The sequence below is a fragment of the Trematomus bernacchii genome, unplaced genomic scaffold (assembly GCF_902827165.1).
Source record: "Trematomus bernacchii unplaced genomic scaffold, fTreBer1.1, whole genome shotgun sequence".
In the NCBI taxonomy this organism is placed as follows: domain Eukaryota; kingdom Metazoa; phylum Chordata; class Actinopteri; order Perciformes; family Nototheniidae; genus Trematomus; species Trematomus bernacchii.
In genome coordinates this window covers 8,127,851-8,154,582 of record NW_022987477.1, presented here as the reverse complement: position 1 = coordinate 8,154,582, position 26,732 = coordinate 8,127,851, and the positions used below count along the sequence as shown (strand labels likewise).

General features: G+C 40.4%; 1 protein-coding gene across 5 annotated transcripts in view; it reads right to left on the bottom strand.

Annotated features, from left to right (window-relative positions):
• Nucleotides 1–26,732, bottom strand: part of LOC117494595 (RNA-binding Raly-like protein) — a 109,054-nt gene that overhangs the window by 56,035 nt on the left and 26,287 nt on the right. For all 5 annotated transcript variants that reach the window (XM_034145535.1, XM_034145528.1, XM_034145550.1 and 2 more), the window contains exon 2: nt 6,547–6,820. In XM_034145535.1, coding sequence (XP_034001426.1) covers nt 6,547–6,808 — 262 coding nt within the window. In that variant the 5' untranslated portion in view covers nt 6,809–6,820. The remainder of the gene's footprint in view (nt 1–6,546; nt 6,821–26,732) is intronic.

Sequence of the window (26,732 nt, the reverse complement as noted above, 5' to 3'; positions counted from 1 at the left end):
ACTGGCCAATGCCATTTGGAGGCAGTATGATTGGTGATCCATCACACATTATCCTTCAAGTTGGTCATTAATATTGTAATGGGATGGACCTTCACCATGACACCTCCAGGTGGAAAGGAATGCAGATCTCTTCTAGGGGGGTTAGGATACGCAAAACAGCAGTCAACAGAGGGAGGATTATCACGAGTGCTTGCTACAAGACAGACTCTCCAGATTTGTTGTTAGTTCCCTCTCTCTCTGCTATTAACCTCTCTTCCTTTCCCCTCCCATACTCACAGGTTGCTCAGCAGCTTGTATCCCCATTCATGGCCTCTTTCAGAAAAATGTGGGATGTTATTCTTTCATTGTCCTTATCCACTGGGGCTTCAATCACCACCTGCCAATCACACATATATGCTGCCTACATGGAGGTACACAGAAGCACACAGTGCCATATTGGGACATAATTGAAACAACCACCCCTGTAGATGAGAAAAACAAGAAAAAGCTAGATCTTCATCGTACGACATATAGGGCAAGGGTGGTGTGCATTGCAAAGTTTTTGATTCAAATCCATCAAAGTAGTCCAACTATCCCAACTCTTCAGAAAATGTCTTTCCAAAACCTAAGTTGGTTTTAAGCTAGCTAGTTTCAGTTACATATGGGTTATACAGTGAGTTGTATACATGTATATGTGGGGACTCAGCAGTAGAATTGTCAGGTTTAGTGCACACTGGGAGAGCCGGGGGGAAAACAATATGTCACTCTTTGACTCTATGGCAGCCCACAGAGTTGACTGAGGAGCGAGGCCATGGAGATACAGCAGAGAGATCTCAGTGGGCGATGACGGAAAACTGCTCAGATGCATTTGAGGATCATGGATGCCAGCAATCATCATGTCACTGTGTCAGGAGGAATTCCCCAATCCAGCTTTTAGCCAGAGGGAAGACACACAACGACAACAAGCGAGAGACAGAGAAACTTGTACTTAACGTGCCTTATGCCACAACATAGAGCTGCACTCAGATGGCTGTGATACTTTTGTGACTGCAGATTGCGAGCTCCACCCATCTGAGCAGAGGTCTAATTAGCCAAAATAACACCTATAGCTTTGCAGTGCCTTTGAAACTGGTAACACTGGATAATGGGGTGTCATCTCAAGGAACTTCTCAGAAAACAAATTAGATCCAGGCACAAATAATGTGCCAAAATAACATTAAGAGTGCTGTAAAATGGTTTGAATGAAAAAGTACATTATTTTCCGGTATCCTGAAAATGAAAAAATTCCTATACTGTAGCGTTAGCAGACAACATGGAAAGAGACAAGAAGGTATCAAAACTCAAAGAAAGATCAGTATGCTTATGACATTTAAACAGTGGTGAGACATTCCAACATACTACTAGGCATTACTGTTATATGTAATGTAAGGTGTATTACCTTCTTTAATAATAACAAAAAAAACAATATCCTAATATTCAAATGCTTTGCAGTTAGTGCATGTCAGTTTAAAATCTGTTTAATAAAGTTTGCAAACAGTAAACAAATTATAAATGCCAAAACACTGCACTATGCAGATGTATTTACTTAATGGATTTAATTGGAACGCTGTCTGAGTTTTCAGCACCGCTGTGAAAGAGACAACAGAGGAAATATCCTTCACTTCTGCTTTGCAAGACTCAAAATGCAACATCTGTGTTCATGCGGAGTACTTTAAGACTGATTTATTCATGCTTGTAACTCAGGAAATGCACAGAGACATTGCACTTGTGCCATTCAGAATAGCATTGCTATTTAGTAATGATTGCTGTGCTCACAATCCTAGATGTGATCTCGTGAACGCCTATTCATATTTGATAGGGTAATGGAGCATCCCCTTTTTGCCACTTAGTGGCATGGGGAGGAAGGTGATGCCAGCTGTGCTATAATATCATTTTTGCATTCATTTATCAGCTTTTTTTCATCCACAGTCGCACACACACATACACACAGATTCAGAGTGATAGTCTTATCTTCTGTGGAGGTGGCAGGCTTTGACCTTTGACACTTGAGTGCACAGATAAGTCATCACCAGTGCCTCTGAGCTGCTGAGGTGGGTCCGTGCAGTCGAAGAACGATGTGATTATTCCTTTGACCTCTTTTCCAGTGCCAGCAGAAAGCCATGATTTTCAAACGTACCTCTGCCTCCGTAACAAAATGCCATGCTTCATTTCATACGGGCTTCTCATGATCCCAATAGCCAACGGTGGTTGAAACACCAACATATCTGAATGCAGCTCCACCAGTAACACGGCTCAAATGTGATCCCTGAAATTGAGGTGAAACAGTAGGACAGATACTTTGTGGAGGTAATTTACTAAACTCGATATCATTATGTAGCTGATCCATTCATCTGCCATTGTAATATAAAAAGCATCAGCTTGAGAGGAGACTGAGGGTGTCCTTGATTGTCAATTAAGACTTATTCTTGTCCCATGACGTGTAGATTGAGTGATATCACTGAGGGCAGTGTTGCCTTACTGCACAGTCGGTTTGAATTCAACTATGGTGTCAGATTTTTGATTATGTGTGCTTTCTCAACCAAAAACAAGAAATCATGCATAATGAGAGTCTTATGAATTGTAGATAAGAAACACATACATCACTAACACCATTATTCTGGATATGGTAGAGTGCTCATTTTGGCTCTGACCTGGTCAGAGCCAAAATGAGCACTCTACCATGATGGTCTTGGTTTTAATAACTGTTTTTCTGCTTATTCGCTGATTACAATATTCATAATGGCAAATATGAAACTAATGGAAGACTGAAAGAGCAAAAGCACATTAGCCACCCTTTAATCAGGCATACAGAGCTCATCATTACTTGCAATTTTAGATTTTTCTTTACCATGCTTTATTCATTGTTGCAGGGATATAAGATCAGAAAAAAAAATTTCAGAGTGAACATCCCATTAGTTGGTGAAAAGGTGACATTAAACACCAATAAGGCCAGCCTTGATGCACACTACCCTTTTTAACAACAAAAAAGCAAATAAAGCAAACCAATTGCTTTCATCTGGCATTGACTTGTAGCTTTGGTGTTTTGATCCCAAGCGGACAGCTCTGCAAAGGAAAGTTCACACCTGGCATATAAATGCATCTTCAAAAGTGTCTTGATTGATTCTATATGTTACAGGCAAACTGAATCACCCAGAATATGTGTAAATTGCAAGCTGGGCTTTTGGAAATGTTCAGACATTGTGGATTAAGCCAGCTCCTAAAATCAAACCAACAAGAGATAATAGAACTGGGTTGTTGTGGGTCATCAGGATGCTAAGGAAGCATTAGCATTTACGGTACAAAAGATACCTCCGCAAGTGGTTTTAGTGATTAGATCATAATGTTTTTTGCTACTATTTTACAATTGTATCAGTGCTGGCCACTTTGTCGAATAAGGATTTTTAAACCATGTGAAAGCAGGGTCTTGGCCAAATGGCATTTTTAAGAGGCTGAGGCAGTTTAGTCAGTTGCCTGGTGTTATGTTTAGGTTAATTAATGTGTTCTGGGAATACAAAGAAGACCGTTAACCTGTCCTTTAATAACCATTTAATGAGCTGAGTTAATGCTCATTAACACAGTAGTTAACAGTCTGGGGAATATCTTTTTCACTGGGTAATGCCCTTTAACTGAGTTTGTTTCCCCCGGTTGTGTTCATTTTCTTGTGTGAAAACTGTATTTTTCATTATCAACCCTAACCCCAAAATACCGCCCTGAGGATAATGTATATTGAAGTGGCAGAATGTAGAAGTTGTTAGAAAGATAAGCTTCAAGCCATGGTACAAGAGTCCTGCTGAAATGTCCATGAAGGAACTATGTATACCAAAACCATGGCGGAACATTCTAGTTCCCCTTGTATTCATTGTTTTTTGGGTGACCGGATTGTAATAGTGCTTGAGTACTTGAAAGTACGGATGCATGTCATTTGTATTTAGGACTAGTTGCAATCCAATTGGCCAAACCACCTCTGTATATTGTCAGGGACGTTTTGTGTACAGTATATGCATTGCATTTTCAGACAATATCTTGCTATAATCTAAGCCATAGTGCAAACTCTTGAGGCCTTTGATCAGCCATTTGAGACAGTGATAGCCTCTTACTCAGTGCAAACACTTAAAATACATATTGATACCAGGAATAAATGTAAAGACGTTGAATCATTTAAGTGCAAAGGGGTCTAGTTTCCCTCAGATCGGAAAGCCATATATTACTAATTAATATGCCTGCCAACTATTTGTCAACAACATTTACTTAACCACCAACTGTAGTGTCCACCTGTAGGGGGGAAGGTATTACCATGACTCACTAATCCCTGCTGTGTGGAGCTTGCTGTTTCAACGTGGGAAGTGGCCAAAGCATGAATGCCAAATAAAAACTTGTAGACATTAACATAATAAATCCAACACATACAGCTCTCTTTGACCAACTCAGGCCCCGGCTCCACGAGGACGAAAACGGGTTGAATCCGCATATTTCTCATGCGTATAGCCCTCTAAGCTCGACGACGCCGTAAGGGAAACGTAGAAACAGACCCCGCAAACGACAACGGGTCCAAAGGTGGATAGATCTGGGAACGGAGCGCTCTGGGGGGTCCAACGGGGCCGTGGAGTCGCCTATACGGTCATTCGTTTTCATAGCCCCGCCTCTCCCCCGCAGGGTTGCTATCGTGCTCCAGTCGCTACTGACCATGCTACAGTTCTTTGTGCAACATCTACAGGAGCTCCTCCTTGAATTCAGATTATTTATCTTTATCTCGATATGGACATAAACGCGAGTGAAGTCTAATCTGACAGGACGGAGACACGCAGCTCCTGCCGCTGTGATGCAGCGGGAGCAAAACACACACTTCAAGTCAGATCATCACCCTTAGCTATTTTAATTACCTCTCAAACTACCTAAACTAGTTATAAATATGTTCATTTCTACTGTCGGGTCACTCATTACAGGATCAGCTGCTGCATGAGACAGACACTGACGCTGTCAGAAGAGAGGAAAAAGAGACAGCCTCCGTGTATTTGATGATTATATATCATTATATCGTCGTTATTCATTTGTTTTAAAGCTCAATAAATAACAATGAAGACCTTTGACCGGCACTTTTATAATTTTGTCCGGAAGATTTAAACTTTAACACACGCTGACCGGCGAAAAACTCTGCCCGGTTCTGTCGGCCCCCACCGCGGAGAATACACAGAAGCCATGACAACCATTCTTCTTCGCTGCTTTTGTAGAGGAAGTTGCTGCTTTTGTGGAGGAAGTTACAGCGCCACGTACAGGTTCGGCATATGTACTGCAGCTTTTCCAGCGTTTGGATGTAAACGGAGCCGTCTCGTGGAGCTTGACACAATCCGGTGTATATTGCGTGGGGACGGAAGGTTTTTTGCGGTTGCATTTGCGTTACTCCGATGCGTTTTGCCGTATTTGTCCTCGTGGAGCCGGGGCCTCAAAGAAAACAAGATTACATTTAAATACACTAACACCCTTGTTCTCTTTACTTCCTAGCACTTACCCTAACCCTAACCCTGGTTAAAATACCAAACAAGTTGCAACCACCACACATCCACTGTCACCCCACTGTTGGTTTTGAGTCTCCTTTCCCTTAATTCATATTATCAATTCACAACCACTGCTGTGAAAAGCCTACGACAGATCCCTGATGCCAAATATCAACTCTGTACGTATTCAGCATTCAAATAATAATCCATCCACACTTAACTTCCATCATGCAATGATCCCTTGTATCATCATACGCTGATATTTTTAACTGTATACTGACAGCCAGTGATATTTGCACTCTTAACACTCTGAACCCTTCCTTAGTTGACACACCAAACACGTTTTAAAATACTTTAATCAAAAGGTCTGTTGCCTGCATGCAGATTCATCCAGTCGTGATTATTTTAAAATAATGTTTTAAATAAGCAGTGTCTAGAAATGAGCACTGCTGAATCTAATTCCAAAGCTTCACAAAAAAGGCCTGAGATGATGTATTTCACATACAAAATGAATTCCAATTGAGCAACACAAATGTGTATGAAAACATTTTATAGTCAACATCCACAAAAGCAAACCCATAGCAAAGTACACACAGTAGAGAATGTATCCTTGGGCAGCATAAGTAGCTACATCCCATGGCCATTTAACATATTCTGCTAGTAGTGTGTCTTTGACATACTTTTGCAAGTTGCTGCCTGGTAAATGTTCAAATCAAACTGCGTTTATATTCACTTGTAGATCATTTCACAGATTCCAAAGGGATTTTCTCCAAAACAGCATGACAACAAGCACAGACACTTCAGCATTTAGGAGCCCAGGGAGGTTCTAAACTAGTCTGCAAGGTGCCCAAGGCATATTATGTTCCCGGGAGAGACAATCCATTACTCTTGTGAAGAACAGGCTTTAACAAAACATCCTGTAGTCCAAGGGAAAAGTTTTCTGAAGGGACATATCATGTTGGCTCTTTATGATTTTCTGATGGCATCAGCAATTCGACAAAAAAGAGAGAAACAGTAAAAAGCAAAAATGACTCACCAAGAGGCTGTCCAGCGATGACACGTGCATTTTCTCCAGACACAGCTGCCCGTGCGTTCCTCTCGTTCAAATACTGTACGAAGGCGTAACCTTTGTGCACAGAGCAGCCCACTATCTTGCCGTACTTGCCAAAGAGGATCTCTATGTCCGTCTTCTTGACAATGGCTGTGTTGAGATTGCCAATAAAGACTCTGGAGTTTAGCGAGCGCAGGTCATTCTTGTTGGTCACGTTGCTGGTCTGGAGTTTACCAGTCATTCTCATCCACTTGCCCTCCTGGGACACAGAAAGAGGGGGGAGGGGAGGACATAGCTTTAGAGGTTTGGGGCACTCTAACTCCAGCTAAATCGAACTCTAACATTATGGAACCCCAGGTCAATATTATTTGAACAAATAAGAAATTATGAAATAAATAATCCTATAGTGAAACATATAAATTACCAATTTAACTGTTAATCAGTTAACAATCAAGTGTAATTTTGTCATTTGAATCTTCATATTGCATGGCCCCAGCCTCCCTCATCAAACACCCGCCAGCTTACTAGCTAACTTACTCTTGGCTTACTGTAAGTAACCACAACAAAGACTATCTGTTTTTGCACTTCAGAGTTGTGTGCCTTGGAAAAGCATCATTTAATAACAACACTGCCACATTTGTTTTGTTATCTACTGCCATTAATACTGGCTCTCTGTGGTGTATCAATTGTACTTACTGGTAAATTAGCTAGCTGGCAGTTTCTGATGGGATGGCATGAAGTTGGGTCGTGAACTTGAATGGTTAAAGAAAGAACAGGTCATAGGGACGTCACTTTCATTTTGCGCAACACGTTTCCGGACCAGCTGAGAGGCTGGGGGCAAAATGAAAGTGAAATTATGTCATGAAACATAATGTGAGATTAAAAATCACTTGGAAAACAGACTGGGAAAGCTCATTTCAAAATGGAAATTATATAAATGAAGAAAAGTTAACTATGATGCCATAAAATAAGAACGATCATTATTTTTATTATAATGCCCTACTGTAATACCCAACCATTTATTTCACAATTTCTTATTTATTTTATACTGAACACTTTAGGGCTCCATAAAAGACATTGTACTTAATCAATGTATTTCACAGTGATTGTTAATGAAGGCCGTTGTTGGTTAAGGTACACATTATGTTATGTATCAGTGGCAAGTCAACTGCTTACCTCAGCATCATTTTTTGCATTGTTGAAATGCTACCACTGTATGGCTGAGAATTAGGAGCAACGGTATGTGAATTTCACAGCAGTTTTCTCTGCTTTGTGAGAAACCAAATACAGTAGCTGGTAGCTGTCAGTGAGAAAGCTTCTATATCTCAATACCCATATTGTTGCGTCCCTAATGCTTTGTGTGCCGTTTCACTGATCACAGAATGCGGAGGCTGTAATTCATGTTACAGTTTTATTCAGACTTTTTTGCGCTGTCAAGTTATCAGCACATATTACCCTCAGCTTCTGTAGGCCTCCCTTGCAATAATTATTTTGTGACCTTTTCATGCCCTGAATGTGTCTATAAAACATGATTTGCAGGAAAATTATGTCCCAAGGAAAGGATGCACTTGTTTTAATTCCATATGTAATCACAGTTAGAATAAAGTAGATAAGTAGATATATGATTGTTTGCATTTCCCATTGATTTTAGTTTTGTATAGCTTAATAAAATCAGTTTTTCATTACAGTTTATATTTCAGCATGGTATACACGTTGTTTATTAAACACTGTGAAATAGTGTGAATTAAAACACTGAATATTCAATATTTGCCTCCTCAGAGTCTCTGTCCCTGACACACTTTGAGCTTTGAGACGAGGAACCTGAATAATGGATTCAATCCTTAGTAAATAGAATTAGTAACCAAGGTAACACTGATGCTGGACACACACACTCACACACACAAACACACTTTGTCACATGGCTGTCTTTCTTTTCCTATATGCAACTTCATTTTCCATTGCAAGAGGCTGAAGATCCTTACAGCTCAGTATCTTCACAATTACACGATGTCTTTTTATTGTGAAATGCTGCACTATAATTCAGCTTATTATAGCAGGGAATGCAATAATGTCCAAACTACAGTGAGATGATGCAATTCACAAACGGAGTTAGGGGTACATTCCATCACAAGGTCGCTCGCTCTGTACCTACGGTAGATGATGAGGAAACTGACCAGTCATCCAGGAAATACAAGAGCAGCCATGTGATTTACAGAGAGAGATTCTCTGGCAGGCATCCATTACACCTGAGACTGAGATCATGCTAGACATTCAGCTGCTCACTCATGGATAAACACATATTATTTCACTTGGCAGCACATGTTTTTAGCATTACATCACGTACAGGGTGATGCTATTGGCTTGACTTTTCAACATGCACTACGGATATGTGGCAATGTTTATAGTGCTGCATTGGTGTGTGTTGATTCTGCGTGTGTGTGGAAATAAACTGCTGAACGCCATCTCTCAAGTGGCCTTGAAATGTATCAGCAGCAGACAACTGGAAATTAATGTGGCGCCGGCACACACACATACATGTGCTAACTCAAATGAGCTTCACGATGGCCACCTAACGGTAGTTTAAGCCCACCATCTGACACCCAACCCATATTGATGTCATCGGACAGGTCACAGCGAACATAACAAATCAGCAGAGAAGCGTTAAATTGCCTCTCTGGTCAGATAAATCAGGAGAAGGTTGCGGTCACAGAACCCTTTTACCACACCTTACTGTTATAATTCATGTTGTCTTGTCTGTTGTTTTCTTTAGAGCTGGAACCTAATTTATTCCATCACTGGTTTTTCCTGCTGACCTTGCAATCTACTTTATTTACAACCTCCATTAGGGTTCTCATCCTTTGAGGTGGTAGGGTCATGAAGAGAAACATAAGGAAACAACACAAGTGATAGGCACCGGGAGTGTAATTGGAATGTAATTTGAAGAGTAATTGTTCAGAAGACTTGACATTTCTTGTAAAAAATAAAAGAGCACAAAGAAGAGCTTTATCCCAGAAATAAACTCTACAAATGGCTTTTAGAGGAAACAATGACCTGGTGTTCACCCGCTCTTTAAAAATGATTACAGCTTCTACAGTGCTGCCTTTTTGTCAGTAAAGAGCAGAAGACAGATAAGTCTTCATTTTTGCTTTCATGCCAGCATGGTCGTGTCAGAATAGGTGTCACATTTTTCAAAAGGTGGATGTTTCCTCTTGGAATGAAGCACTTTGTTCTTGTACCATTACAGAAAACCCTGGCAAAGCTCACCTCTTTATAATAAAGTGGTGAACCATCAGGGCCTTCAAAGTACTCAGAGAATACCCTGGAACACTCAGATAAAACTAATAATTATATGAATACAATTTAATAAAATGTAAATAAAATGAATAAATGAGAATCGTATCTGTGTTGTTGATCTGTAATATTACAGTGTTACGTTGATTTGTTTGTCTTTCTCAGTCCATGCACTACGCATTTGAGTGGTTTTGTGTTACGAAAAAAATGCAACCAATCAGATACTGTTCTGGGTCTCTGGGAAGAATATCCTTCAACCGAGGTATTCTATATCCTTGATAGAATGCTCTGGCCCTACACTGAATGAGAGCGTACGTTTGGATTGACAATTTGATCAACCAATCATATATTGATTTGTAGCCAATGGGCGTATTCTTTCAGAGTTTCGCACGGTTCCAGGGTACTCTAGAAGGCCCGTTAGTTCACTGGCTCTGAAGACAGAGGATCCAGCGTAAGTGCGACGTAGCTATTCATTTGAAGTGTTATTGTTTTTTTACGTCGAAATGGCAACAGGTGAAGATGATGTTGCGGAATTGTTGTTAGTACCCTTTTCAAGATGATCATTCAGTGAACAGATGTACAGGAGGGGGGGGGGGTGTCTACAGAAGGTCCAGTTGTGCCACTGGTATAATAAAGCATTGCAATCTCATGCCAATGAAACAAATTCTGGATTAGATCAGTGGAAAATGCACTTAGGTCATGTGGTTAACAGCACTGCTGTGTTTAGTGTAGAATATAGTATAGAAGTATAGATATATGACGGCGTGTACCTTGTTTTGTAATGCATTGTGGATTGGTGGACAGGCTCTTAAAGGTTGTTGTTTGGGTTCGGCCACCTGCCTGATTTATAGACATCTTTTCATAGAGGGAGGTAACTCATTGAATTGATTCCTTTTGTAATTTCCTTCCACTCCACCACTGTACATTTCTCTTCGCCATGCCTCAGCCACTCTGCTCTGATTGCCAAAGCATCTTGACGGGCTGAGGAAAGGCTGGAGAAGCTGCTCACTGAGACAGAACAGACAAAGGTAGCCTGATACACCTTTTCCATTGGTGTAGCTGCCATGTACTGCAGAGGTGGAATAATTGCCTTGTGGATTCCTTCCATTTATATCTTGTCCTAAAATGTGTCTCTCTGCCGGTGAAAGCAAGGGCAACAACCAAGAAATAAATTCACTCTATTTGTAAATCAATGATGCTATTTGTTCTGTAGGCTATAGGCTGCAGAGCATTTATGTGGTGCAACCAGCCACAGTGCGCTTTTGTGTAGCGCATTCAGAGGGTGAAGCTATTGTGCCCGACAATGACAAACGAAAGTCACAGTATTCTGTCTGATTTGATGGGGGAAGAAACATAGTATATTATAAAAAAGGATAGTGGCCTTAAGCAATTAAATGCCGGTTAAATGCCAACCGGCTCCTTTTAAGTGTATTTAGTCTTAAAGATAGAAAGAAAAAACGCTTAATATGCCAATTTCGCTTCATCAATCCAACGAGTTGGGCTGTGATTCTACTTAGTAAGTACACGGCTTCAACAAATAGAGCAAATAAAAAGGAAGTACAACAACTTTACCTGCCAAAGGGCCTTGAAGCGCTGTAAAAGCATAAATGAATTACAGTGAGTAAGACACAATATCACTTTTATGACTCAACATAACCCTCTACCATTCAACCCTTGCTGCTTTAGTTTGAAACGTCTTCGTAAATCATCTGTCATGCCATGTTTTGAAAAACAACACAGGGAGAAAACGGATTTCAGCTTTTCTCATACTATTGATTGTTTTACTGTTCACTTGTATGTATTTTTGTTTTTTGTACTGTTTTCACAGATTTATGTAACTCTGACGAAAACCTTTCTCTTTGAAAAAAAGTTGAATTATTAATAATTAAGGGGTAGCTTGCCTGGCAGGCAGTTTTTCCATCATAAAAGCTCAGATCAACACACTGTATGCTACCTTCTGAGCAACAAATTGCAAAGTTAGCAAGTAGCTCACTAACATATCGGAGCCTTTAGCAAGAGAGACTACATACATATTATATAAAATATACTATAATATTTGTGAATTTGTAAATGGAAATGAGCTGCTGCTGGCCACGCCCCTTTGGAGCGTCCGCACGCAGGCGGTGAGCTCTGTGATTAAACACCCTATTATGTTCCAAACCACATCAAGCATTATTTCTGAAACAGTATGGGGCTCAAACGTTTGTCAAGCTGACTGTATATGGGGACGATAGGTTGGGATGTGGGCGGGACGTTGCCAGGAGTTCAATGTAAAGCCAGCCCACATTTCCGTTATGACGTCAAGTCCGCAGCAAATATGGATCAGCTCCGTTGTACTCCCCGTTTTTAGAGATGTGGGTTAGGAGGAAAAGAGAGAGGGTTGTATTTTCTGACACTTTGTGAGTCTCCTTCTAACCACAATGTCACAAGTTCGACACATGTGGAGTTGTTTTTGGTTTTGCATATCATAACTGTCCTGTCATGCCAGATCCCGCCTTCCTCCAGGCTCTTGCAATCAGCTCATTCCCCTCACCTGGTCTCCCCAGCCCTTCCACTCACCTGCTACTCATTCCCTCATTAGCTCCACAGTATATACACCACCTCACTCTCACTTGTCCTCTGCCAGATTGTTTTGTGTGTTTTGCCAAACTCTCCAGCATTTCCTATCTCTTTTTTACTTGTTATCTGTTCTGCCCGGTTTTGACCATGCATCCGTACCTGTGAACGTGATACACAAAAACCTTCTTGAAACCATTGACTTTCTTTCTTGGGCTATAAATACTTGAAACAAATTACTAAGAGTTTGTTTTATATACTTGAGAGTACTTGGGAAAAACACCATTCCGTACCTCATATATTTAGTCTTGCCTCAATACTACAGCCTCAAGTGGCTTTTACTTTTACAGCTCCAACCTTTTTTCTTCTGAACTCCTCTTACAAAACCTTTTCTCAGAAAGTGCATTAACTGTCAGAAAGCCCGAGAGCAATTTTACAATTAGCCAAACATGCAAATGGAGCAATTTCTCTCTTGGCCTTCAATCACCTGCAGAGGGGAAATGGATTAAATGAGGTGGGAACAACTCCTGTGTGCCGCGGCACTGCAGGCTCAGGATGAGTTGCGAGTAGGATTTGTGATTGTCCTGGGGGAGTCTGCTGTTTGTGATGGACAAGGGAACACTTCAAGTTTAGTGAAAATATTTTATTTCTTTCAATGGCAGTATGCAGCTGCACAGAGTTGAGACTAATCTGGTCAAACACAGCGAGCTGTCGAGCGCGGTATAGATCAATCTCTGTCTGCTCTTAATCCAATTTGATTGGTAAGGATAGCACCAGGGTGTTTTATGACACACTGTTTTGAAAGCCTGCGTCTCACTATAGAACTTTGCTCCACAGAATATTTTAAAGCTTCCTGCCCAGAGTGCTGCAAAACATTGACAAAAAGAAAAATAGAATATGTTTCTGCATAACCAATCACAATCAGAGGGTTGAAGGATACAATAAACATGAAAACACTGAAAACAGAGTTGCAATCCTTCCTTTTAGTACAAGCAGCAAAACAATAAACACAACTACTCAAGGTCAGTTGCTACTACGGTCTCACCTCAATACACCATTGGTTACCATGGCAATGCATCCTGTTTATGCAATGCATTAGTTGCTCTGAATGGAAACAGAAAAGCCCTAGTGTAAAGTGTTCTGAAGTACACTCTAATGGGATAAAAAAAGTATACAAATTTTTTTAAAGGTTTGCTATGCATGTTTAAAAAAATAATCACATTCCATCCGAAACTAAAACTTCTCTTCAATTTCCATGCCCATTGCATTAACTTTAACACTGCATTTTCAAAACTGAAACCCATGTTTTAGTTGTGCTACAGTTATTATGTATTGAGGGGCTGCAGACTGATTTAATATAACGTTTTACCAGTGGTGTCAATTGATTCAAACATTTAATGGCGTTAATCGCAATAATAATCTGTGATAACTCATGATCACAAGTTTAAAAGACTAGCATCGGTAAACCCGCTGTCACAGAGAGATGGTGTGATCACCCTCTGTACAATGTGTGCTACACTGGGAATAATATCTCTGCCACTATCATACTGCAAGCACTATTTGTTGCTACAGTGGTGACCCTGATCTCAAATTCCTGTAAAACTTCAAGAAACTGGTGCATGGTTCAGTGAAATGCCTTTCCTACGTTTTCACCCCGAATAAAGCGTCAAGTGCAGTTGTGCCATTAAACCTAGATAGTGATGGTTCTTATGATGTCCAGCGGTCTTCGGTCAATCCAAAAATGCAACGGTGACGCTTTCTCTGCCATGTCACTGCCATGCTATTCAAGCAGCAACTTTTGGTCAAATGTGTTAATGTGATTAATTTGCATTATTTTTTAATCGTTTAGGTTTCCAGATTAATCGTGAGGGTAAACGTGTTAAAGGTCACCTATCATGCTATTTTTAGGCAATAGCATAGGTCTCAGATATATAAAAATGTATAAAAAACATGTCTATAAAGTGTTTTGCTAAAAATACCAAACACCCATCACCCATTCTAGCCATGCCTCATATCGCTCTATTTCAACCCTGTTACTAAAGTGCTGATTCTGGGTATGAATAAAAAAGTATAAATAGAGGTGTTATGATTCTATCTTTTTATGCACAATGTTGATTATTCTCTCTGAACTAGCTAAATGCATGGGTCAGGGGTAGAGTTCTTCAGAATTCACGTGGCAACTCTACCGTGAAGTCAGAACCTCTGACTCTTTGACTTGTTTTGTGAATTCTCCGGCCGAAGCTCCAAATAAACCCATCAGTGTTTGACATCAAAGCTCCAGCTCTCCCCGTGTCTCCTTTGAGTCGGTGACTCCTCCTGCATTGCTACACAGAAGTTTCCCCCACAAGAGGGTTTTGTTTTCTGACACTTTGTGAGTTCCCTAACACACCGGGGACACATATTTATGTATAAAAGACATCAACAAGTGCATTTTGCATGATAGGTCCCCTTTAATGTTTATAGCCCTAGTTCTCACAGTATTGCATCATCCTACTAATATATAATATATTGAAACCAGCAGTATGAACTAAAGTGTAACAATAACGATGGCTCCAATTACTATAACAGCTGTAAAAACAAGTGTAAGAAAATCTTGCATGTTATGGCAATCCAGACTGCTGCATTAGTCATCAACTAATAGTTGTCAAATACTTGATTTATTACAGGATATTTTATGATGTTGGTGCTACTACATACTAATCACTTAATTCCAGCTTTATACCAGCTTGAATTTTCTGTGTTAGTCAATATTTTCCACAATTTGCAATGAGTGGAAACATATGTAAACAGATCACTGACATATATTCACTGCTAACTACAACAATTACCTGCCTTCTGCCAAAAGCAAAACAGTAAAGCAATTAAGTCTATAATGCTGTAGAGTCAGTGAGGATTCTGTTTTTGTTCATTGCCATGAAAGATTTCTACCACTTACAAGAAGTGATGTGATCCATTGTTGATACAAAGAAATGTAATTTGAAACTACACATTTGATTAAATATAACTGATACGTAAAATATCATACTATATCACTGCTTAGGAAAGAGTATTTTACACTTACTTTGCATTAGGGTTAGGTTTTTCTGGGGCTATGCTGTTGTTAAAAGGACCCTATTATGGTAATTATTAAGTTCCTTTTTGTATTTTGTGCTTCTACTGTGACATGTTTCCATACTTCTCACACTGCCTGTGCTGCATCACCTCTTTTCACCCCTGTCTGAAACCAGAGCTCAGTCTGCTCTGATTGGTTATCTGGCCGGCCCTGTTGTGATTGGTCAACCGCTTTGTCCAGCCACTCATCACGTACAATGTGTTGGAGCACCAGCCAATCGAAGAGCAATCTTACATAGTCACTATGTAACAGCAATAAAGTATAGAGTGCAATCGAGGCGTTTCAGGCAGTAGGCCAGTGTGTGGAGAGAAACACACATTTCATTTAATGCTAACAGAAAAAAAAATGTTGTCACTTGTTGCATATTGTTTATGGTTATCTTGCAAATTAAAATGCTCACTGGCGCAACTTACAGTATAACCAATGATCAGCACACTTAATTTAAATCCAAATGGAGAAAAACATTATTAAATGAAATAACTGAAACCAGAGTGTTTAAATATGCAAAAATGTTGTAGAGGTGCTAGTTTGAAGGGTCGAATGGCGCATTTCCACTACACGGCCTCGCTCGGTATGGCTAGGCCTCGTTAGGACTGGCTCACTTTATGGCGCATTTCCATTACAGTTTAGGAACTGGGGTAGTATCTATAGTAACGCAGTGTAGGCGGAGCCGTGACGTCATCTTCAATGAGAACCCCAAAAAAACAACACAGCCGTTAGCTGTTAGCACTCAGAGCTCACAGCTCCTCATATATGTTCAGAAACTAGACAAAAGTTAAACAAGTACAAACCACAGACTGCCTGTGTCATGGCGAATACAGTCGCTGGTTTATTTATGTCTGTATAGGCCGTTGTGAGTGTGGACGGTCGGAGCATATACTGCGTTAGCTTAGCCAATCTCCATTTAGAAAACACGCATTTTAAAAGGTTTTTCGCCTGCCGTCTGTCTGCAGACTTGTCAAAGCATTAATTCATGGTTTTTACTAACCGGTATCAGTATGTTGTTACTTCGGCATCATTTTGAAACGTGTATTACAATTAAATCACGGTCAAATATGTCCATCTTGTTGTAGTTGTAGCCCCCTTGCCAGCGATTCTCTCTCTAGTTTAGCATACTCAGCCCGACTCAGCCTCGTTGTCTCTGGCCCTAGAACCACGATTTTATGAGGCCAGAAAAACTGTGAATTAGGACCCGCCGGCCGGTACTAGGCCAAGTGGAAACGCAACCAAAAACGGGCCGCTGACGTCACAGCCCTCTTAAACCGTGCTCCGCGCTGTAGTGGAGACGCGCCATTAGACCCTGTTTACACAGAGACGAAACGGGTGTTATCCGCTACAGTTCTCTATCGTATTGACGGTTCGTTCACACAAGGCCGTAACGGAACCGCGGAAACGGAGCCCTCAAACTATAACGGGTCCCAAGGTGGGTAGATCTGCGGACGGAACGCTCTGGGGGGCCAAACGGCTCCGTGTGTACGCCCTATACGATCATTCCCTGCCTCTCTCCACCTCTCCTGCTCACCCTAATCTAATCGGACAGGAGAGAGAGATCAGAGATCAGCTGCTGCTGACAGACACGCAGCTCTGCATGATCACCTGCAGCTCCGCTCGCTGTGATGGAGCGGTGAGCAGAGCAAAACACACACTTGAAGTTAGATCATCACACTTAGCTATTTTAATTACCTCTCAAACTACCTAAACTAGTTATAAATATGTTTATTTTTACTGTCGGGTCACTCATTACTGGATCAGCCAGCTGCATGAGACGGATACTGACGGGCTGTCAGGAGAGGGGGAGGAAAAGAGAGACTCCGTTTATTATTCTTATATTATTATATAGAGTCGTTATCAATTTGTTTTAAAGCTCAATAAATAACTAAGAAGACCTTTGACCGGCACTTTTCTAATTTTGTCCGGAAGATTTAAACATGTTGACCGGCGCAAAAAAATTATAACGGAAACTCTGCCGCACGGTTCCCTCGTCCCTTGGAAGAGCGGAGAGGTGGGTGTTTTTCATCTGCTGGTGGACTACCGGGGAGCCAGGCTCAGAGTTAGTGGCAGTGGGTGGTGCACCTTCCTTTTACAGCAGGAGCACACGCTCGCCTTGGGGAGGGAGAAAAAGAGAAACAGAGGCCGCCGAAACAGCCAGAGCCTTGCCTCTCCCCACCTCTGCTGCTCACCCAAATCTACAGCTCCTCTACCACAACCATCAGCAACAAGTGGACATGGAGAACTACATGAACTACATGTTGCTAAATCCACCGCGGAGAATAAACAGAAGGGCAACCAGGCAACCATGCTCGGGAGGTCTTCTTTGCTGCTTTTGGTATATTTTGTGGCGGAAGTACAGCGCCACTTACAGGCCCGGCTTATGTACTACAGCGTCTCCAGCGGGTCGAGCGGTCTCGTGTGGACGGACACGTTTATTGAACCGATTGCTTGTGGACGGAAGACTTTTTTGATATCGAATTCTGTTCGTTTTCCTTTCCGTTTCCGTGTAAACAGGGTCTAATATATTTGGCCGTTGACCGTTCTGCTCCTCATTAAATCTGGATGTGTCATCATTAGTGGTCCAAGTTGCAGCTGCAGCTGGGACACATTTTTAATGGGGGCAAATTAGCATGTATTAACATCTACTCAGCAGGAGGAGTAAAACAGAAGCCCCACTCTTCATTAAGAGTATACTTAAAAGTGTTTGACTGTACTGAAAACACAAACTGCAGCCCTGGCTTCAGCATCTTTTAGAGTCACTTCGCCAAACAGTTGAATGTTTAGTCAAACTATCGATACAGTAATCAGTTTCCAGAAGGATATTTTGTGTTTATAGGCAGCACTTTGAGCTCAATTGCGTCTACTGTAAAAGATGACAGGCAATTGTTGTACTTTAATGGCTTGGCAGCAGCTCAGTGGGATTTAAATGACCTTACAATTGACTGGTTACATTTATGGAATTATTATGCAAGACAGGACTATTATTGTCATCAAAATAAGTTTCAAAAAAGTTATTGCACTTTGCTGGTGTTGTAGACTATGCATATGAATGCAGTGTGTTCTGTTTTTGAGTCAATAGCCAAGAGGTTATAGGGATGATATAATTGGCATTCCCTCATTCTGGTGGTGTTGGTCAGCCATCTGTACCCTTCCATGACCTATATGTCAGCAGCGGTTTCATTCAGCTGCAGCTGCCCTTGCCTTCCGCAACGCCTGCCACAAAAAAAGATGCTAGCCCATGTCCATCGTCGGGTTTATGTACATATTTCTGCTGCTGGTGTATCACCAAGTCTGTTGTGAAGTGCCATTGCCCCGGCCGAGCGTTCACACCTTCTAGCGACACAATCAACCAAGAATTCACTAATTCCATATTGAGGTAAGCTGCCAGGGAAAATCATCCTACACATGCAGAGTTGGCCAAGAAAAGTTGGCTATGGCTCTCCTTTATGTGGCCATCAGGCTTGAATGAGCAGGTTTTCCTCATTTCCAATGTCAATTTCATTTTTTATTCGTCAACATTTTGTCTGCCAAGTGAGAAAAAGACGAGACTTATATTTATTCATTGCGTACATGAATGGAATAATCATCAGTACTTGTTGGTCAAACAGGGTAACTTTAAAAGAACAATGTGTAAATATAGTCTAGGAAAGTATCCACATAGTTACTTTCACTGTGAACAGCATTAGCAGTTCTACATGAAGGGACCTACGTGCATGAGACATGTGTTTGAAATACCCTTCAGATGGACTTTGATGATACAAATCTCCATCATGTTATGTTTATGCCTGTGACTGCTCCCTTCTCTTATTGCCGGGCTGAATGTTCAAAGGTAGCAGAAAACTTTGTGTAAAGCATTGACAAGAGAAAAAAACCCACTGCATCGCAAACTTCAAAGAATCCCCAACACTTCAAAAGCTTCTTCATGGTTGGGTGACTAATCTTCAAAGTCATGCCAAGGATTGAACTGATACTGCCGCTGTGTATAGCAGGTACAAACATCCTTGTCAGTGGCACTGAGGGGTGAGGTGTAGAGAAGAGAGAGGAGATAAAAACCGAAAGCTAATTGAGACAAAGTCTGTCCCTCGTCTGTGCGAAACACAGAGCCCCATGGCTGAAGACATTTGGTAATTACAAGTCCCAGAGAAGCGATCAGTCAAATGAATACGTCATTAGAAGTTGCAGCCACGCATTAAGGTGAATTAGGGAGTTATTGGAGATCCTGGAGGTTTATCGGAGTCATTGTGGAGCTTACTGCAGATCTATCTTACCTCGTTGCTGCCTTGTGCAATAAAGTAATCTCAAGAAACGATCTGGAGAAACATGTTGCGCCTACAGAAAAATACTTATTACAGATTTAATAACTTCCACAGCCTCTCACCTGTTCAATCAATATTCCCCTCATAATTGATTTTGAATGCATCCTTTGACCAAAAGCGAATGAATGAATAAATACCACCAAATAACTGTAGTTGCTTGCTTTTTATTTTGACTCTGCGGTAGTAGAGTAGTACAGAAAATGGGATAATGGTGAAGCAAATTATGGAAGGATATAAAGATTTAATTTAATTAATGTTAATGCAATCCAGATTTTGACACAATGGTACCTATTTTAACCCAAACCAGTCTTTAAAAAAAAAAAACCTAACCTGTAAAAAGTACAATTTATTTCCTGTGAAGACATTTATTTTTTAAAAGACTGTATGCGTAACAAGTGGAAATCGACATGTGTTGCTTGACATAAGTATGAGAATGAACAAAATATGAGGAATACGTTGTCGTAAGCTATCCAACAAACACTTTTCTAGGTGACATTGATAACAAACAGACTTTAATTGTAGTAAAGGTGTATGCAACTTCAATTACAGTTATCAACCTTCCTCCAGTCATCCCTCTGAAATACATAGCAGGCAGAAAAAAAGTCTTAGCTACGAATATGTAGAAACATAAAGACTGTGAGAGTGTGCAGGTTTGTATATTTATTGTTAGATCAGATTACCAATGTTCTCTTTTAGTTTTATACATCAGAGAATACTGTACGGGAATGTGTCAAATCGAAGAATGAAGGAATTCAAGACAAAAACAGAGCTCGCTGTTGTATTCAATTGATTCCTCTTCATTAAAAATGTGCATATCAAATCAGCCTCTTGTGGAGAAGAGCATACTTTAAAAAAATCTAAGAATGCTTAGCAAACCCTGCATTTAAGGGCCGGATCTCAACAACCCACAACCCCCTGGAGAGCCACAACACTTATTACTAGAGAGAATGACACATCTACTCAATGCATGGCACACATATAAATCCAAAAGCATTGGAAGTGTCATATGGAAGAACACCGAGAGAGACAAGATGAAATAAATTACGTGTCTTGGAGAGGGAAATTGAATCTTCAACAGCTTTATTTAACTGGCTGGCATGTGGTGTCTTCATTAAAAATGTCTCCAACCCTCTCTGTCTGCATATAGACACTTCATCACGCCCCCTCATTTGATTTCCTTTTAATTGCACTGCGTTCGTAGCTTAACAGTGAAGAACTATTAAAACAATCTCAATATTTGCTGACAGCCACACTCTATAAAGACTTCACTTGCCGTCTAAATAATTCAGAATCAAGAAGAACTGTAGAGACAATTGTATAATCTTAATGCAGTCCAGTATATTGCGCTCTTTTAGGTTCCTTTACCAATGTGTGAAAACAATGCCAGGTTGTAATTTCGGCTAATTCCACATTTGATAAACTAGACACACTGCAGCTCACTTGCTCTAAGCGGTAATTGCAAGACACAGTTGCAGGTTTTTTACAGTGTTTTGGTATTGGAGCCCAAGGGAACCCTTAAGGGCCTCTCTTGGCAATAAAACCGTCACCGTGCTTCATGAAGTGTAGCAGTATTTTTGTCTTCTTCTCCACCTGGCATATTTCCATGTATCAGGTCTGCTGACATGCAGGATAATAGCTGCACACTTTAGTCAAATGTATAATATTTAAATGTTTGTCAAAAAGCAGCCGTCATACTTAAACACACAGATGCATGCATACACGCTCCAAAAGGCGAAGCAACCGTGAAATGCACAAACACAAGCACATGTGCATACACAGATTTCGAAAAACACACATAATCTGACACTCACACAGAACACACATGCTTGTACACACGGCAGACAAAAAGGAATTGAGAACCTCATACGGCGTTCACAACCCTTGAAGTATACGTTTTGACAGTTTGACAGCAAATGCTGTATTTTGTGTAGCTGAAAAAGCTGATGGAGTCTGCCTGCTGCCCTTGACACTTCTTCTCCTCATGGAGTAATAGAACGCACGCACCATATGGCTTTATGCATAACACTACACAAGCCTGAGACTTCACTCGCATGAGACAAAACAAACAAAATATAAAAATAGACATTAGAAAAGTACCAGCTCAGTGGCGGGGTTCAAAAAGCAGCATTATCATATGCATTTGAAGGGGTTGCTTTTTCAAAATAAGACATCCATCATTTGGAAAGAAATGACACCTACTCTGAAGTTGATTCCTGTCAAAAGGCACAAACGTACAAAAAAAACATGTCTGAAATGTATTTATATCTGAGCGAAATTCATGCTTGTTTTAGAGGTAACAACTACATATAAAGTAGGGTTTCAAGCACTAGAAACGACTGAAACCCTTCATTTCCTTTTAGCACCATACTGGATGAATGGCGAGCCCTAAAGAAAGAACACATAAGGACATCGAAGCTATGGATGAGTGCTCTCATCCTCCAATGCATGGCCTCAAACATTGAAATGGCAAAAGTTATTATGAGGGGAATGTTGCTATGAGGGTGACGGGCCACCTTAAAATAGAAAAAGACCACTGGGGCTGTTTTTCAGACAACTGTCACTATTTCTCATCCCAAATCCATCTCCATGTCCCACATACTCAGTAACGATTACTCAAAATGACTCTTCCCCCAAATATCTATAAATAATACAAAAATATCTGGAAAAAAACATTGACACAAGAAATCTTATCCACTAGGATTACGGGCTCTATATCTGTCAAATTCAAAAATGCCTTAAGGGGAAGTGAACTGCTAAACCTTTGATCCTCCTCTCTCTCTCTCTCCCTCTCACGCCTTATCACATCATCCATTTCCTCACTTGTTTGTTGCCGTGAGTGGCACCTCATACTCAACCTTATACAATATCTGTCACATTGCATTATAAATGCTGATAGACTGCCGGATGAATCATGGGAATAAACCGCCCGCGGCGAGGGTGGGAGGAGGAGGGGTGCGGAGAGGTCACAAAATGATCAAGGAATCGTGAGGAAATAGATGACAGAAGGGGCGTATTTTGTCTCGCCACGCCAACCCTAGGGAGTTTTAAATAGATAGATAAACAGCTTTTTCATGGTAGAGTGAATCCTGTTAATTTGTCCTGCTGGTGAAGTTAAAGCAAGTGTAACACAATAATAATCCCCCCTTGTGGTTTCTCTTTTTTGACACAGTGTTTTACAATCTTGTAATCACCGCTTCCTGCTTATCACGTGCATGGTTTCAAAGTTATGGTTTTACTTGAAAAAAAACTATCATGTGATAATGACTGCGTGGTGATTCCCTGCTTTGCCTTGCAGAGCTGAAGAGGATTAACCCTGGGTTCCCTTCATAGCTAACCCAATAATATGTATGACAGAGCTGAAGGCGGCTTAATGTTTACTGCTTCACATCTCTCTGAGGAGCTCGGACGTGGTATTCTATCCATCACCTCTGCTTCTCCTCACACTAAATCACTTCTGATACCTACTGCACTGCAGCCCACCTTCAGCCTCTGCATTATAGCAGCACAAACGGTTCCATCTGACTGCAGCTATTTTGTTAGCCTCCTATAGAAATGTATTCAACATACAGTACAGTGCCTTTGCTAACACACATAATGTGGTCCCCAGTGGAGAGTGCTGTTATGAAAATGTTTTTTATTAACAACATCGCAACAATACACCTTTAAAGGTTCCCTATTATACTGTTTTTCATCAATATATTATAGGTCTCTGATATATACAAAACATGTCTCTGAAGTGTTTGGGTTGAAATACCAAACAGATCACCCATTGTAGCATCCCATAAACCCCTCTGTTTCAGCCCTGTTTCAAAAGTGCTGATTCTCCGTCAGTGACTTTAGAGGAAAATAAGGAGCCACTCCCAACACCCCTCTGCGAGATATTTGGTTAAAAAAACCACAATGGTGCTCTAGGAGGAGATTCAGATGATAAGGTGGGCGGGGCTTACCTTGGTTGGTTATCCGCTAATGGTTACACAAGCCAACAAAAACGCTATGACTTCATAAAGTGGCCAAAATCTGATCAGCTTTTTTCAGATAGGTTTTTATATAAATGGATCACATCAAAAAGAGAGCGAATCTTTTTTACTGAGATTTTCAGAATCTCTTAACGCAGAGAAAAATTGGATTTTGCATAATAGGTGACCTTTAAAGCGACATACTTGCCAGTTTGTTAAAAGCGTATTGCTGTTGTCCTGTGAAAATCATGTGTCTCCAAAAATGGAGCTTAAATTGTATGAAGACCAAAAATGAAAACCTAATCTTTCAGGTTAAATATTAAAAAGCACCTAATTTATTAAAAGACTATTCCTGAAAACGTCGCTCCCCTTTTAATGACCAAATGTACCAAACATAATTTCATCAGATTGCTTATAACTTTTCCTTACTCTATGAGGACTGTTACCATGATTTTTAAGTGATTCAGGAAATCCTCAGCGGTCTCAGTGACCCAGTTGTGAAACACGGTGCTCTATATCTGTACAGTAATTGGTGGTGACAGCGTTTTTATGCCACACTGGTGAAGCAAAATGTTTATATCTGAATCAAAAATGTATAATTTAACAACGAAGACAAAAAAGGAACAGACCAAATCAAGTTATATCTTGATGTGTCAGCTCAAAGTCAGCCATTATTATTGGATGATGTTAAGGTTCGATAGAAGCAGTAATGTAGATCTCAAATCCATAGCCTACATTTTCAAGTCTCATGACAGTAGAGCGGTGAGTATTTCAAGGTAGTGACATCACACGCAAACTGAAGCTGAGCAGTGTTCTATCCCCTGTGACACAAATATGATGCCTTCTAATGAGTGCTAAGAAATACAAATAAAAACTGTTGTAACTTTGTCAAATGTTGATGTATAAACACACAGTTGAGGACATAAAACGTTGTCAACAGCAACTATAATGACATTTCATTTGTGGTTATGGGAGATAGTGGCAAGAACAGAAATTGAGACATGATTTGAAGGCACATTCAAAGATAGTCCAAGCTACAACACATGTGTATTATGTTAGAATGTCTTTTTGACTTCACTCCAGACATCCTTAAAGATATGAATAGTCATAAAAAAAACAGATATGAGGACACATTTGCAGTTTTGTCTTGGGCATTTGCAAACGGCACATCAATTAAATTGTCAATGTTTTGGTTATGAAACAACATAATAACAATGACGTGTTTTCACTTAGAATCTGGAGTATCTGAATCCATTCGGTAATGCTGCACCTTGGTTATGAAAATTGTATTGACAAAAGCAACCACCAGCTCAATTATTTAATATGCAAATGACATGTAATGACTTTGTTCCTTGTCTAATGACTCACCCACAAGTTTATTTATGAAAGTGTATTTGGTTGGATATGACTTGAAAGAGAAAACTCAAATGAAATTTTCGGAGCAACATGAATTCCATAAAATAATTTTGTTTTCAATTATAAGTTTGCCCACTTTTCTTTAGAAATATGAATGTCTCTGTAATGTTTCTGATATTACGGAGTACCTGATAAGGTGGCCAAATTGGGCAATGCCTGAACACCATTAACCAATGATTTCTCTTTGCATTGACTTAATACAGTCACATTAATTGCTAACATTGATGTACCCAATCGTTCAGTACTTAAATCGTGTCACCGTGAGACAATGAAGATGTTTGTTTGAAGTTTTCATGGTTTTAATATTATATCAAATGCAAATATGTAGATTTGTACAGAACCCCAGACAATGTTGAGATCTTGTGCAATAAAACAGCAATGTGCAATATAGACACTTTTCTTGAAATACTGTGCAATAATCACCATTATCATCATCAATCGTAATTGTTATAATGTCTCAACACCTGACGAATGTGTGTGCTTTTCTTCTACATGTATTAATATGTATGTATCTTATTCTGTGTTATTGCATGCCTTTTTTACCTGCAGTGCCACCTTTGCGTATGTGCCAATTTTGCTGTAACAATGTAAATGTACCCGCTGTGGGACTAAAGGATTTCTGATTCTGATTTGAACACACTTGTATGACATGTTTTGGATCTTTGGAAACTTTGAGAACTCCACAACAGTCATGTTTGTTTTACCTCCTATATTTTCACTATAGTCATGTCTGTTTCTACCTCCTATATTTCAGTTTTCTCCAATAGGGAACCCTAATCCTAACCCTCAGCCACCGTAGTGTCTCGAACAAGTGGGCGTATTTTGTAGGGGGCGTAGTTTGTAAGGGGCGTGGTTTGTACCGTCTTGCTGTGTCAGCAGCTGGACCCTGATTTTAACACACTTGTATGACATGTTTTGTATCTTTGGAAACTTTGAGAACTCCATTATAGTCATGTCTGTTTTTACCTCCTATATTTCCACTAGTCATGTCTGTTTTTACCACTTATATTTCAATTTTTCTCCAATAGGGAATCCTAACCCTCAGCCACCGTAGTGTCGCATACGCGTACAAGTGGGCATATTTTGTAGGGGGCGTGGTTTGTACCGTCTTGCTGTGGCTGCAGCTGGACCCTTCTCATTTTCCTGCCTGGTGTGATTGTCTGCTCTGCCCTGATTATTTCCACCTGTGTGTAATCACCCTGCTGCCCTTATGTTTGTGCGTGCCCTCTCCAGCTGTGTCTTGTCTATGTGATTAGTTCTACTTGTATTTAGGTCCTGGGGCCTCATTTATAACGCCTTGCGTAGGATTGGCGTGGGAAGGTTGCTTACGTAGGACAAAGCAAATAAATACGCACCGACACTTCCTGATTCATAAAAGACTGCGTACCGGCACAGGACTTGCGTACGGCACATCCTACGGCGGTTTCCCTTTTATATATCACAATCAACTCGAAATGCTGCGCAGCTTTTGCGGGCTTCACATAACGCCCATATTTGCCTATAAATAGTCAAAGAAACGCCCATTCATTCATT